General features: G+C 40.1%; 1 protein-coding gene across 2 annotated transcripts in view; it reads right to left on the reverse strand.

Annotated features, from left to right (window-relative positions):
* PRDM5 (PR/SET domain 5) overlaps window positions 1-16,797 on the reverse strand; it is a 248,546-nt gene that overhangs the window by 215,513 nt on the left and 16,236 nt on the right. For both annotated transcript variants that reach the window (XM_040330260.1, XM_040330250.1), the window contains exon 3: window positions 16,459-16,581. In XM_040330260.1, the coding sequence (XP_040186194.1) occupies window positions 16,459-16,581 (123 nt within the window). The remainder of the gene's footprint in view (window positions 1-16,458; window positions 16,582-16,797) is intronic.

Raw genomic sequence — 16,797 nt, forward strand, 5'->3', positions numbered from 1 at the left:
AATCCACCGGGCCGACCTATCGTGAGTGGTATCGACTCCGTTACCTCACGTATAGGTCGGTACATCGATCATTATCTCCAGCCTCTTGTAAGGAAAACACCATCATATTTGAAGGATACGGGCGACACTATCCGCCTACTCGAGAATCTGGAGCTACAGGATGGCTACATCATGGCCACTGCAGATGTAGCCTCATTGTATACCAACATACCACATGGATTAGGAATCAATGCGGTCCAGCATTATCTGGACAAAGAACATTCATTGGCCCCATTCCAGTGTGACTATTTGATCGAACTATTAGAGTTCGCCACTAGTAAAAATTATTTTTGGTTTAATGACAAATATTATTTGCAAAAACGGGGAGTAGCCATGGGCGCTAAGTTCGCCCCTAGTTTGGCGAACTTGTTTATGGCTAAATGGGAGGAGGATGTCGTCTATGCCCTTAGTGACCCATCCTTGGTCGTTTGGGCGAGATATATAGACGACATCCTCCTCCTATGGAAAGGCAATCTTTGATAGAGTTCTTTGGAGTTCTGAATTCCAATGATCGTGGTATTTCTTTGACCTATGAGCATAGCACCAGTAAAGTACACTTTCTAGATTTGGAAATATCTATTGTCGACTGTCAGTTTAAGTTTAAGACTTATTTCAAATCCACCGATCGGAATGGGTATATCCCTATGGGAAGTTGTCATCATCCCTCCTGGCTACGCTCTGTACCTCGTAGCCAGTTCCTCCGATTACGCAGGAATTGTAGCGATAACGACACTTACCTAGCACAGGCAGACCTTTTAAAAACACGGTTTGTGGATAAGGGATATCCCGTTGTTGACGTTGACTGTGAAATCCAACGCGTTCTATCATTAAGTAGAAAATCATTGGTATCAGTTAAACCCAAACGCGAACCAGATAGTGCTTTTAAGTTTGCAATGCTCACTTCTTTTTCAACGCAGTACAGACAGGTCAAAACCATAATCAATAAACATTGGAATGTCCTGAGAGGAGACAATGTTTTGGGTCCAGTTTTGCCTGAACAGGCAAAAGTGATATTTAGGGGCGTCCCCTCTTTACAGAGCCTTGTCGCCTCTAACATAATCAATCCACCCATAAAAACCTCGTTTTTTCATAACATGATTGGCTTCTATCCCTGCAAGAGGTGTATAGTATGCCAGCATAATGCGTTGGGTAAACGCAAAATCACCCAATTTGCATCCACAGTTACATCCAAACAGTATAACATCAGACCTTTTTGCACATGCGATACTAAGCATATTGTATATTTAATCACTTGCCCTTGTGGCAAACAATATGTGGGACGTACCATCCGCACATTTGCAATAAGGGTGGGAGAACATATTGCCCTAATTAAAGGGGGTGATACTAAACATCCAGTACCCCGGCATTACAAACAGTTTCACCACAGAGACCCCAGTGGGACACAATTCACCATCATTGACAAGTACACGCCCCCTTGGAGAGGTGGTGCCATGACCAGAGGGGTATCGCGCCTTGAAGTTTACTGGATTTTTGAGCTCCAAACGCATGTCCCACTTGGCTTGAATGTAGAGTGGGACATCAACGCTTTTATTAATCAGTCGTAGGAATTCTTTTGTTCTATTCATTTATTCATTATTTTATTTATTTTTATTTCTATTTTTATTTTCATTTTTATTTTATTTTCATTTTTTTCTTTCTTCAAATGTGCATTTAAATTATTTAAAGTAGATCTCAATTGACTTTGTGACTTTGTTGTGAATGGTAGCTCCTCTTACCTGTGTGCAATACTCATGATCACACTTTTCACATTGTTTTTTGACTAGACTGTTGCTTTAATACTTCTGTGTTATATCCAAATATGTTTTTATGTCTTCTGTACATAATCACGTATTAAGAGGTTTTTTTTCGTATCCAATTACACTTAACACATGTTTTTTGGATATATATAGGTATGGCCGTTTTATCCGGATTCATAATTGGGTCCATTTAATTTTTAATTTTTAATTTCTATTTTTGCTATAATTGCTGGAGGCATCTGGCAGTCATCTGCATTTCCCCTGTTTTTTTATAAAATACCGTCATCCCACCAATCATTCCTGTTCAACATATTTGATGTCATGTATTATTCCTGATTGACATCGGGGTTGGCTTGTGTGATCAGCGTCTACTGACGCAGCTGTTGCGCGCCTGGAACGCACGTTGCGCGCCTGGAACGCACGTTGCGCGCTTGGAATGCGCGTAGCTGGTGCGCGCCTGGAACGCACGTTGCGCATGCGTCGTGCGCCTGGAACGCATGACGCATGGCTGTGGCGTCATACTAAGCAGTCAGCTCGCCCATATATTAATTTATAACCCACACATATTCCGCCTACACGTGACTTTGGCGTCATGACACGGAACACATTGTGTCCCGATGTCTAATGATGCGGTCTGTGCATGCCCAGACGCTTTAGAACGCACGGCTATCGGCCATCGGTCTACTAGCAAACATCCGGGTTACCAATGTCACGTGATCGGGATTGGTCTGACGGATCACTTCCTGTCAGGTCTTCCATATGGATTTCCATAGGGTTTGATATTGAGGCTTGGAACACATGGATCACTTCCTGTCAGGTCTTGGTCTGACGGATCACTTCCTGTCAGGTCTTCCATGTGGATTTCCATAGGGTTTTGATATTGAGGCTTGGAACACACAGATCACTTCCTGTCAGGTCTTCCATGTGGATTTCCATAGGTTTTGATATTGAGGCTTGGAACACACGCTTATTTGCCATCTCCTATACCAGGAAGTAATGGATCCTGATTGTTGCACACAGGTGGATGGGATGCCACAATTCTTCTGATTGGAGGTATGAGGTTTATGATCATTATATATACACTGAGGCTTTAGTGGAGAGACACCCCAGATGATGTGTGAATAACACGAAACGCCGTCGGGTCGCCTCCACTGCCGCCTCATACTATAGAATATGCGAGTTTTATCCAGATACATGTGAGTGCACTTGCTATCTTTTTACAATAAATACCCAGTTTTATACCGGTTTACACTATGTGGCCCTTCTCTTTCCATTTTCTTTCAACTATTTAACCCCTTGCTGAGCTGCAAAGATCCAAGGTTATCCATTTATGATCATACACTGATTGATTACTTCTAGCAAGTTTCTTGGTGATTGCTACTTTGTGTACCCTGTCTGGTACTTGAAGCTTGTTATGACTTGATTGACGTACGTCATTTCAGGTCCACCATCTTCGGTAAGCCTCCATTTACTACCACTGGTGGCGGTGATCACTCACTACACAATTTGTCTCGATGGGATTCTAATCAAGTTCCCTCATTTTGCACGTGGTGTCTACAGATATATGGACTTTGTGTTTACAACCATTGGACTTTATCTTTCACGAGAACTTTTTTTTATTGCATTTGTTACTTTATTTATGTTCCCATTGTTCCCATGAGGAACTACCATTATAGATATTAATTTGCCATAGCGCTACACAATTTTGTTTCTGTTTGTTCCAGCTAATGCGTCTTTGTTAGCAGTGTGAGCAGCTGGTCTTATTAATTAGTGTGTTTTAAGCAGCGCAGTATAATCACCCTTTTTTGGTAATCAATGTACACAATAACCCGGTCTACTTAATTACTACCTCTGAGAGGTTACATTGCTTTAGACAATAGAATGCTAATTCAATACAGCTGACAGGCTTCTGACCTTTAGAACAATACAAAGTCCCTTAGCATAAACACATACATCTTCAGACGGGCTGTCTCCGACAGAAGACACCCACACCTGATAATCACAAAGGCTTTAAACAGGCTTATCACATAATGGAAATGTCTCAATATAGCTCAGTAACCACTCCATTACTCCAAGGTCCATGACAATTACAAATAAACATAAATGCATAGTAAAGTTATAGGGGGTTTTGATACCCATTGGATAGTTGAATTTAAGTTTTCTTATTCTCTCTGTTTTTCTAACTACTGTATTTACAAATCTCTATTTTATATTGAACAAACTTCAGTTCACAAAGCTGTAATATATGTGCCTTTATCATAAAAGGTTGTTAAACGTTGCTATTAAATGGTGTTTAGCCTAACCTCTGCAAAATGATAGGAGCTCATCCCTAAAATAGAAGGCTCTCAATTGATGGCTCCACCCGACGCGTTGTGTCACTGGTCACGTGACTTCCTCAGGGAACTTCCTTTTGATCCCTGAGGAAGTCACGTGACCAGTGATGCAACGCGTCGGATGGAGCCTTGTGACGTCAGTTCCGGTGGTGTTTTAACAGAAGTACGACGAGGAGGCCTGTGTGTCCCTACTCCCATTGCTTTTTACTGAGGTTTTTATCCTTACTTGATGTTAGCAGTTTTTTTACTAAATAAATTTACTTTTCATTTGGCAATATTGCACTATGGCTGTTCTTTGTTTCCTTTGAGCGCCATTTATACAAGAAGTGCCATTCCTTTGAGCAAGCTGTTTCCTCTATATGTGGAATTACGCAAGATGTTTTGATGCCAAGTTTTGGACGTAGTTCTTCATCTTCGCCTGGAACCTGGATGCCTTTACAGATCCATCAGTAGGATTCCTTATCTGACTTTTTGACTATTTGAGTATATTACTTTATGGCACATTATTGAATAAGCGCAACTATTCCCATCTTTTTCTTTTACATTTATTACGCAGTGTCTTTTGTGTACACTATTAAGTGGTTGCAGCTAATTCATGGTCACTATACATGTACTATATATATATTTTTCTAAAAAAAAAATCACTATATTCACTGGAGGTTGATTTACTTAAAAATTAGAACATAGTAGCTCGCAAGTTTTTCCCTTATAGCTCAATTGATGGGACATTAAAGCTGGCCATAGACAAATGTTTTTCTTAACTGCAACCATGGTTAGTGTTGAAAGGAGAGCACAATGATACCTGCTAGCGGCTGTAATAGCTGCCAGGAATATTCTCATGTAAAATCTGAGAGGTTGTTGTACCCAAGTTGATCAATTGATCAGCTTGGGTAGATTCAGCCAGCCCATACATGGTTTGAATCTCGGGCCAGTCCCTGCTAAACCAGCCAAGATTCGAACCCTCTATGGCAGACATAACAACACAACGCAACACAAGAGCATTAGGCCATTTTAGCTCATACACGTTTTGGAAACCCCTTTACATCCTCATCATTTTATCAGCATAAGATTAGATTTGCAAAATGATTATCAACTCATTGACAGGAGTTGAGGGTTATGTACACCATGATCTACACCTAGAATCAAAAGCCCTTTTGTAAGTCAAAGTCATAGTTTACACAGGGCTATAAACTCCTCTTGTAAATGTGCTGATTGGCCCAAGCGTTGTTACATGGAGTGATTTACATGCACCTCTATATTTAGACGTTATGGGTATTTCCCATCCCTGAACAGTGTGGCAGATGGGATCAAAGAAAGAAAAGTACCATATATGGACAAATTGGACATTACCTGACACTTTTTTGGGGAATTAGTGAAAGGAATACAGTGATTAGTGCTAAAAATATGCACTGTCACTGTACTAATGACACTGGCTGTAAAGGGGTTAACATCAGGGGCGATCAAAGGGTTAACTGAGTGCCTAGCCAGTGTTTTTGTACAGTGTGGGAGGTGCTTTTACTAGGGGTAGGCATGGATCCTTGTCCCTGCTTTGCAGGAACACAGGATCCATGCCTTCCCTACTGACAGAATGACAATCTGTCTGTACTGAATAACCGGTGGGTGCCGGCGGACATTAAGTTCATGGTACCCGCTGATCGGCTTGTTTCTTAACATTATCTCCTTTGTATGGTTGGCCTATATATCTTCTTTAACATGTAATCATTTACTTAAGACTTTTTCCAATGTTTTGTATTTTAATATTAGTTTATCATTTATAACACTATTAAATGCCATAAAATCATGCACACAGTGACTTTTTCACCCCAGAGAACCTGCTATAATGGAAAATGTTTCTCCACTATAAAGATTACAGCATTAGTGAATCAAATGCTATCAGAAATTACACTGGCATTGCATATCTTTATTATGTAACACAATGAGGTAAAAACACTTGATAAAATAACAATAGGAGACATAATGGCTTGCTCTATTTATATACCATTACAAGATCAATAATCTTTTTAACACTGTCTCATATTTTCTTATACAGAGCAAAGTGAAAAAAGACCAAAGCAGCTGTCTCCTCCACAATTGGCGTATCATTGAATTTTCTGCTGCATTAAAGCCTTGGATAACACCCAAAAGAACAAGAGGAAAATTGTGTTTACCAAAAAAGGACTTCCAAGCTATCTCATACTTCTTGATTGTTTATGTGATGAGACTTCTGCTATGTGATGAGGAATGTATCCATGGTGTAATTCAGCAATTTTGTGAAAGAACATATACTAAAACTATGCTCTGTATATCAACTAGAATACCCATCTTCTTAAAGCGGGAGTTCACCCATTTGTAAAAAAAAATGTTTTATCCCCTTAGCTTCCTGCTCGTTCGGTCTAGGGGAATCGGCTATTTGTATTAAAATATGAGCAGTACTTACCCGTTTTCGAGCTGCATCTTCTTCCGTCGCTTCCGGGTATGGGTCTTCGGGAGCGGGCGTTCCTTCTTGAGTGACAGCCTTCCGAGAGGCTTCCGACGGTCGCATCCGTCGCGTCACTCGTAGCCGAAAGAAGCCGAACGTCGGTGCGGCTCTATACTGCGCCTGCGCACCGACGTTCGGCTTCTTTCGGAAAATCGTGACGCGATGGATGCGACCGTCGGAAGCCTCTCGGAAGACTGTCAATCAAGAAGGAACGCCCATTCCCGAAGCCCATACCCGGAAGCGACGGAGAGGATGCATCTCGTAAACGGGTAAGTACTGCACATATTTTAAAATAAATAGCCGATTCCCCTAGAGAAAACGAGCAGGAATCTAAGGGGGAAAAGTGCCCTCTAAGGGTGAACCCCCGCTTTAAGTATATCTTAAGGCACTGAGCATGGATCACACTTACAGGACTTTTTGCCAGCACTTACTGGTTCTATCAGAATACCTATGTATGCCTCTTGGAAAAACTAAAGGATACACTAGTAATTATTATTTAGTTTTTATCATCAGAAGGTTTGCCTGTCCCACTAATGCACTGTCTACATCACTATGCAAAGCTATCTAACTCAATGGTTACAGGAAACATGTGTTAAAAGTTGTTGTACTGTATATAATAAAGCTGTATTTTCACAACCACTTACATTTGAAGTGAAATGCTTATAGTTCATTCACAGGTTACAGCTTATATTCACAGAATTTATTAACAAAGGTGGCTTGCTATAGAATGTACGCTCCGATGTCCAAACGAATACTGACCTATATTAATTGCATGTTTCTCCCATCATTAATTAGAAATTTCAAAAAAATTACAACATGCCCAATCATTCAAATTCAATGGCCGCACGAAAATTGACCATTGCTGTGGCCCCATTAATGGTCGAAAATCAAACGATTATTCAAAGGTGTGATTTTCAAACAAAAAATTGTTCAGAATTTGACACGTGTATGGCCGGCATAAGCCTGGGTATGCCTAAAATAAAATTGTGATTTCTTTTTTGTATTGTTTTCGGGTCAGTAGCACTGTAAGCGTTATATGTTTATATGTTAATATCATATTTTAAAGAAAACAACATTAATCACTTAAAGCGGAGTTCCGGCCACAATTTCACTTTTTAAATATAAATACCCCTGTAATACACAAGCTTAATGTATTCTAGTAAAGTTAGTCTGTAAACTAAGGTCAGTTTTGTTAGGTTGTTACAGCATTTAGACACTTTTTAAAATAGAAATTGACTGGGGCCATCTTAAGTGTGGGCATCATGAAGCCAGACTGTATGACTTCCTGGATTTCAGCCTTGCAGATCTCGCACATGCTCAGTGCTGCACAAGCAGTGTAATAGGTTTCAGATCAGGTTTCATCACCTGTACTGTCCAAGTCACATGATTCTTCGAGACTGGGGAGTGCACAGACTCCTGGAAAGTTACACCCACTACATTCCCAGGAGTCTGTGCGGTGTAGGTTAGGAAGCTTAAGCACCTAGGTGCAGGAAGAGGAAAGATTAACTATTCTGCCCAGCAACAACACTTTGAAGGCATCTAAAAAAAAAAAAAAAATTCTTAAAGGACTAATGACATTTTTTTAAAACTACTCATGTAATGTTATATTTATGGGTGGAACTCCACTTTAAGAACTGCCCCATAGCAGATATACTGCTACAGGGCAGCCCTCCTGTGCAGGATTACGTATATTTACGTGAGTCTGCACTTCCGCCGCCAGCGGTCTGCTTCTGCTGGCTCACAGCAGAAGCTGATCTGCGGGTGCCGCGCACTGGATGTTGGAGGCAAAGACACAGAACTGAGCTCTGCCTATGTAAACAAGGCAGATCTCCTTTTTGACACAGGGGAAGGGATGGATTTTGTGTCCCTGCAAAGCAGTGAATAAAATCCATCACTTCACTGAGTAAAAGCAGCACACATAGTATAGTAAAACACTGGCAAGGCACACAGTTAACCCTTTGATCGCCCTAGATGTTTAACCCCTTCTCAGCCATTAGTACAGTGACAGTGCATATTTTAAGCACCGATCACTGTACTTGTGTCACTGGTTCCCTCAAAGTGTCAGTTAGCCCATGTTCACATTGGGCTGATTTGGCATGCGATTTGACATTTCAAATCGCATGCCAAATCGGCGGCTATTGCCAGCTTCCGAATCAATGCAATGTCGACTTTGCGGCGCTGCACCGATTCCCAAAAGTAGTTCCTATACTACTTTTAGCGACTTCAGGGGCGATTTGAATAGACGTCTGTGCATGAGATGTCTGTCAAATCTTCCCCGAAATAGGACTGCACTTAGGTGTGGGGTTGATTTTCAGGGGTTGGGCTTGGCCCCCTAGTTCGAGTGAAGGGAACTCTTAAGGCATCAGCATACCAAAACATTTTGGACAATTTCATGTTCCCAACTCTTTGGGAACAGTTTAGGTATGGCCCCTTCCTGTTCCAACATGACTGCGCACCAGTGCACAAAGCAAGGTCCATAAAGACATGGATGAGTGAGTTTGGGGTGGAGCAACTTGACTGGGCCTGCACAGAGTCCTGACCTCAACTCGACACAACACCTTTGGGACAAATTAGAGCGAAGACTGCGAGTCAGATCTTCTCATCCACATCAGTGCCTGACCTCACAAATGGAAGAATGGTCAAACATTCCTATAGACAAACTCCTAAACCTTGTGGCCAGACTACCCTAAGGATTTGAAGCTGTTATAGCTGCAAAAGGTGGGCCAATATTGAACCCTATGGACTAAGAATGTGATGCCATTAAATTTCATGTGCGTGTAAAGCCAGGGGGTCCAATACTTTTGGTAATATAATGTATTAGAGCTGCACAATTAATCATCAAGTATTGTTATCATGATTTTTTTCCTGTTGCAATCTTGATAAAGGGTTTCCTGATCTTCCCGATCTTTGTTAGGAAGAGAATTTTATCTCTGCTCTCTGCTGTCAAAAGTCAAAGTCTGGGCAGTCTGCCAAGTTTTAAAACATTCTATCAGTGGAATGTTAAGTCTAAACATTGTATCAATTTGTCTTTTACATCAAAGCAATAGACTTCTGTATGTAAATTAGGAACGTTTAACCACTTAAACACTAAGGCCCGGATTCACATACATCGGCGAATATTTATGCGGGCGTAGCGTATCTAATATATGCTACGCCGACGCAGCGCACAGAGGCAAGCACTGGATTCACAAAGCACTCGCTCCCACTCGCTCTTAAAGATACGCTGGGTTTCCTCGGCGTAAGCCAGCGTAGTTGGAAGTGGGCGTGAGCCATGCTAATGAGGCGTGACCCCATGCAAATGATGGGCCAAGCGCCATAGAAGTACTGCCTAAGATACGTCGAATCACTGCCTACGACGTGAACGTAACCTACGCCTAATCATATTCACGTACAACGTAAACGACAAAAGATACGATGTCTCTGTTCCCTGGTCCATACCTTTGCATGAGTTGCGCCTCCTATATGGGGAATAACTTTACGCCGGACGTACGACTTACGCAAACCGCGTATATTATGCGCTGGGCGCAACTACGTTTGTGAATCGGCGTATCTCCCTCATTTGCATATGTGCATAGAAAATCAATGGGAGCGGAAAATGCGCCCAGCGTAAATATGCGTCCATGATACGACGGCATAGGCAAGATACGTCGCTCGTAGGAAGCCTATTTTCAGGCGTATCTAGTTTTGTGGGCATGGCGCACAGACGGCGCATAGTTACACTTACGCGGCGTATCTCAAGATACGTCGGCGTAAGTGCTTTGTGAATCCGGGCCTAAACCTTTTTTCTGACAGTTGTTGTTTTCAAGTTAAAATTCTTTTTTTTTTGCAAGAAAATTACTTAGAACTCCCAAACATTATGGGGCAGATCCACAAAGAAATTACGCCGGCGTATCTATAATTACGCCGGCGTACAATTTTGAATTTTTTGCATCGTTTGCATCAGTCGTTCCCGAATAGGAATTTGCGTAGAATGACGTCACCGTCGTAAGCATTGGCTGTTCCGGTTTAATTTCGAGAATGCGCACTGGGACACCCCCAGGGACGGCGCATGCGCAGTTAAAAAAAAAAGTTGTTTACGTCGGGTCACAACGTATTAACATAAAACACGCCCCCATCACTTCCATTTTAATTCCACGCCCTTACGCCGCAACAGATACACTACGCCGCCATAACTTACGGCGCAAATTCGTTGAGGATTCAAACCAAACAAAAGTAAGTTACAGCGGCGTAGCGTATTTTAGATACGCTGCGCCCGGCGCAGATGTATGTGGATCTTCCCATATATATATATATATATATATATATATATATATATATATATATATATATATATATATTTTTTTTTTTTTAGTAGAGACCCCAAAGAATAAAATGGAGGTTGTTTCAATATTTTATGCCACACTATTTGCGCAGCAGTCTTTTAAATTTGGGGGAAAAATTACTTTATGAATTAAAAAAAACTAACCAGTAAAGTTAGCCTAATTTTTTTTTGTATAATATGAAAGATTTTACGCTGCGAGAATCGTGAGAGAATCTTGATCTTTATTCTAAGCAATAAAATCTTGATTCTCATTTTGGCCAGAATCGTGCAGCTCTATAGTGTATCTACTATTAAATTATTAGTGATCTATAAATGGAGTGTTTATTGTATAAACGAATTGTAAAGATCTACATTGTACATGGCATGTATGGATAATATAGACAATTGAATACACACTTGTGAAAGAATCTGTTGCCATATGTCTTTTGCATACACTGAGGTATGTAATGTTCCTAACCCTACGTCAAAAACAAATCAAGCAAACTGAAAAGACTATCTGCAATTTACTGACCCTAGCACGCAATAAATCACAAATCACACCACTTTTCAGAATGACTTTGGTATGAATATTGGAACTGATTTTAAACATAAGGCAAACTTACAGAATCTGTAAAAAAGAAATGGCTCTTGACTTGTGTCTCTAGTTAGTAGAAAGCTCAGTGCGGTTGGACATTAGCAATATTTGAATGATTTCTAACAGTACTATTTGTTTTATCTTAACATTTTTACATTGCATTTTAATTAGTTTATAGTCTCTGAAAGCTTACATGCCGTTAGCATCATCAAAAATGGCAAAAAAAAATATTTTCTTTGTAGGTTTGATAACCTTGAAATTAGCAGTCTTTAAAATACACACATCAAGAAGACAGGCTAATTCTGTCCTCCGAGTACCCTTGACACAAATTCTATCTCATTTTTACAACTTGTGTTCCATTACAAGTTAATCTTCTCTTTGTAGTTATAAAGACTGTAGTAGATGTGCTGTGTTCACCAAACAGTTCAGCAATATGTAAATTCAAATAAGTAGCTTATCGAAGGTTCTCTCTTTACGTTTCTTTCATTGCAATCTGCGGTACTGTGATAGTCTCGTTATATAATATTAGAAGAGCTTACTAAATGAAATGTAAAAGGGGTCTCACATTAAAACCTTAGCAATGGCTTTTCTATCTAAAGGCGAGAAAAAACATATCTGCACTGTACATTGCTAAAACTGCTAAGGATTTCAAAGATTAAAAAGTTGTAAATAAAACTGGTGTCCTAGATGAGCACATTAAATCCAAAGCATTGTTAAACAATACCATAAATTACAGCACTGATTCTTTATGTTTTATCTGCAGTGTCAGGTAAAATGCGTTTTTTTTTTTTAATTACAGCATTTATCGGCATATAACATGCACAGGCGTATAGCACGCACCTTCATTTTAAGAGGGAAGTTTCAAGGAAAAAAGCTTACATTTTAAATAGAGAACTTTGAAGCAAAATAAGGGTCAGTGCCCATCAATCCAGCCTCATCACTGCCCATCTGCAGCATCATAATTGCCCATCAATGCAGCTTGATCAATGCCCATCTACAGCTTCACAATTGCCCATCAATGCAGCTTGATCAATGCCCATCCGCAGCCTCACAATTGTTCAACAATGCAGCTTGATCAATGACCATCTGCAGCCTCACAATTGTCCATCAATGCAGCTTGATCAATGACCATCTGCAGCCTCACCATTGCCCATCAATGCAGCTTAATCAATGCCCATCTGTAGCTTCACAATTGCCCATCAATGCAGCTTGATTAATGCCCATCTGCAGTCTCCCCATTGCCATAAATGTAGCCTGATCAATGCCCATCTCAGGGAGGGGGGCGGAATGAGCGCCATCAGATTACATACAGCGGGAATCTCCTGTTTTCATTTGGTGGCCTCTTAAATACAAAGTCCCACCTCCTGGATCGGCTTCTATGATAGAAAGAACACTGGTCCAATGCCGGCCTAGGAGAAGGGACTTCCTATTACAGAGGCGGCTGAGTAAACAGGAGATTCTCGCTGTATGTAATCTGACGGCGCTCGACTCGCCCCCCTCCCCGTTCTCTCCGAGGCAGCCCAAGTTGCACTATTGGTGTATAACACGCACATACTATTTGCAACCGATTTGCAGGGTGAAAAAGTGAATGTTATACGCCAATATTTAATATTATGTCATCTTTACTTATACTCCTTAAACCCCTGCCCTAGATAATCTTTTAATAGCTCCATGTGGAAGGTTACTCAATCAGGGGACATATCGACTTTGACGCTAAGCTTGTAGAGACAAGTCAATAGCTATGTGTAAGGAAAGAGGGACAAGAAAGAAGATATGGTAGGTAAGGTCATTTGCTCTCCTTTATTTTAACTGCAGGTGAAAAAGTTGGGCAAAGAAATCAAGTACCTGAACATTATCTTGTACTGTAGAGCAGGTTTTTGCTAAACCAGATTACAGGCATTCTGTCACTCTGCTTTAAATACATATATTGTTATATTGACCATCCTGGATACTTGTTGGCATTGCTTATATTTTTGCTGTGCCCTCAACTACAGTACATAACTTCTGGACCCAAGTGCAAACACTAGCCAAAAGGCTCACCGACCACCATGTACCTAGAGATCAGGAGTTTTTCTCTTCCATCACAATGATTTCCCCGTCAAAACATATAAAAACTCAGTTATTATTTATTTGGTTAATGCCGCTCGCTCTTGCATTCCAGCTCTACGGAAATCTCCCTACTGTAAGTGCCTACAATCCGGCTTTGGCTCATCCACATGGAAGATTTAACCAGCTCTCTCAAACGGATGTCAACTAAATTCAATAAAACATGTCCCTATTGGTTGGACTTCTTCTATTCTGAAAAGTAGACCCTGCCTTCACTGGGTTGGACATCCTGTAGTGATCTTTCCCAAGATACATTACATTGTACCCCTCTGATCTCCCAGGGTCCCTTGATTGTTTTCTGCTGTATGCCTTTCCCTGCCTGATGCAGTTTCTCATTCCCTATTCCCCCTTCCCCTTTCTGCTCCACTTATGTTTCTATCATGCTCTCTTTACCTGTCTGAATATCAATCACTGACTATGATACATTCAGGTTTTTTTTTTATTTTTAGCTTGAAGTATGGCCCATTAGGGCTTTTCCCAAGGAGCCTCTCTGAGGTTGCCCTCTTTTCTCTTTCTTCTTTTACGCTTTTTTTATTTTCTGTCACAACACATCTATTCTAAAGCGAAGCTTACCTGGACCGGCCCATATATTAACCCGTCAAATGTTCCTGAGGGTCCACCATGGGGGCCAGTACATGGTACCGCCCCTGCCTAGTGGCATCTTTATTACTGGACCACAGGACTGTATTATGTAATTTCTCAATGTGTCATTTGAGAATATTTGCAACTTGTCTGCTGTACTGAAATGTAATATTTTCTTTTTTGTATTATTATTATTATTATTTTCTAAATAAAGAATGCATAAAAAAAGATATATTGCTTACTGAGTAGACATGATGTCCTGTCTTACCCCCAGTGACCACACATACATTTGTTGCTTTTAAACCACACTGCCAGCAAAAAATAACAAACTATTTTGTTTGGGAGCCACGTCGCACGACCATGCAATTGTCAGTAAAAGCGACACAGTGCCGAATTGCAAAAAGTGGCCCGGTCATTTGGCAGCCAAATGGTCCGGGCTGAAGTGGTTAGTCTAGATACAGTATCCGGTTCATTTGTCTTTACCACAAAGCAATACAAAGTTTGGCCAAGACTGTTATTAGCTAGCATTGGAGCACAGCACACTACTGAGGTCACACCTGTGCTTTGTCTTCAAATCAAAAAGCTCAGTTTGTTAGAAACACAGCACTAAAGCATTTCAAACAATAAGTAAGTCATCCTCTTGCATTTAACACTGGGATAATGCCCAAAAAATAATTAATAGATGGTACTTAACACCATACAAGTTATCCAAAATGTATCCAACAGCATCCGACATCTGTTGGAAATGTAACGAGCAAAGGGGAAACCTTCTGCACACGCTTTGGAGTTGCAAGACTCTAAAAAGTTTTTGGAACTCTATCTCATCCTTTATCGCCAATCTTACGGGCAACCTTACCAAGCTTACTCCTACCAACGCATTATTAGGTATAGATCTAGACAAATACCCCACTTTGTATAGGACTACTGTCTTACATATTTTGATAGCCTCAAGAATTACAGTGGCCTCTCTATGGAAATCCGCAGACGCCCCAAACCTACCAATGGTCATCACCAGATTAAACACCCAAGCTCAATTAGAACTATTATTAGCCTATAAGAATGATTCTAATCCCCTATCGTAGAAAATGGAAAATGTGGTTAACCCACCCGAAAGCTTCCAAATATTTAAAAGATTCCTTACTTTAATAATCTTCCTATAGTCTGAAGAATAAAAGTATAAAATACTAAATCTTTGGTATAGATAATGACTAACGGCAGCCTTTATTTCAGTTTTCTCCATCCCTTCCCCCCCTCCTTTATTTGTCTTTACTTTAGCTGTATAGGTGTACCACTGATCATCTTGGTGACCTCCCAGTCCTACAGTTTGTACCCAATTGGGGTAGGATGGCCTAGGTTGCTGAGTACCGTATTCTTTTTCTGTTAAATGTTTGCCTGTACATGGTGATTATACTACTCAAGTTGTATATTGAATGCAACTATCTCAAGTGTTGTAAATTGATAAACCCAATAAAAATTTATTGATAAAAAAAGAAACACAGCACTGTAGAATGAAATAGCCTGATTGGCTTTCAGTGATGTCCATTTTTATCCTAGTCTGCCTGTTATTAATCTGCGAAGGATTGAAAGAAAATAGTACAAAGCAGGAAGAAAGTGCTATTGAAAATACTGTTAATTATTTCACTGGATAAACACTTAACTGGATTAAAGAGGCCTTTATATCTCCTTAAAGGATCACTAAAGGAAAAACATTTTTTGCTGAAATGACTGTTTACAGGGTATAGAGACATAATAGTTAACTGATTCCTTTTAAAAACGATTAAAATAGATAAAAATCAATCATATAATGTGCAAAAATGAAACTGAAACTAGTTTAGTCTTTGCATGTTATTTTATGCCTCTGTGCTGGACAGTGCCATAGAGAGTCATGGCTAGGAAAACAAAACTAAACTCTCCCATGACTTTTTTCATAAGGAGCCAGACAACCAGGAAGTGTCCAGAACAGAGTAGAATTACAGCAACATCAGAGCAAAAACAAGCAATGAGCTCATGAAACCAGGACTGCAGTAAGGTAAAGGAAGCTATTTAGCTAAAAAAAAAAAATCCTTTAGTGACCCTTTAACTTTTGACACGCCATAACATATGCTATGGACCTAAATTCCATACTAACATATAAGAGAGATATTCCATACCATTACACAAATAAACATAACTAAGTCAGACTTTTACTTAATAAAATGTAAACTATTTGCAATAGAATGTTATAAAACAGAATGCCCGTCACATTAAGGTATTTAAGAAAAAGTGACCTGGATAGCTGCCAAGTTCTTCTGCTCCTGTGATGGTGCTTCGTGGACAAAGCGTAACCAATTGGAATGGCGTGGATTTGTGGCATCTAAAACATACAGAACTTCTCCTTTATTTCCTCGGACCTGAAAAATACATAATTTGAATACTGAAAAATAGGAAGTGAAGACCATGTAAGAAAGTAACTGCTTATGTATATTATTACTGGAAGAGGCCTTTTCTAAAGCATGAAATAGATAATTAGCCATTCTTTATAGCGGAAGCATAGATTTTGTTTTGTCTGAATAAATCTACTCTGTGCCAATATATAAGAACTTTTTATATGTTTTTAGAGAAATTAT

Source organism: Rana temporaria, chromosome 1 (assembly GCF_905171775.1).
Source record: "Rana temporaria chromosome 1, aRanTem1.1, whole genome shotgun sequence".
NCBI classification, from domain to species: Eukaryota; Metazoa; Chordata; class Amphibia; order Anura; family Ranidae; genus Rana; species Rana temporaria.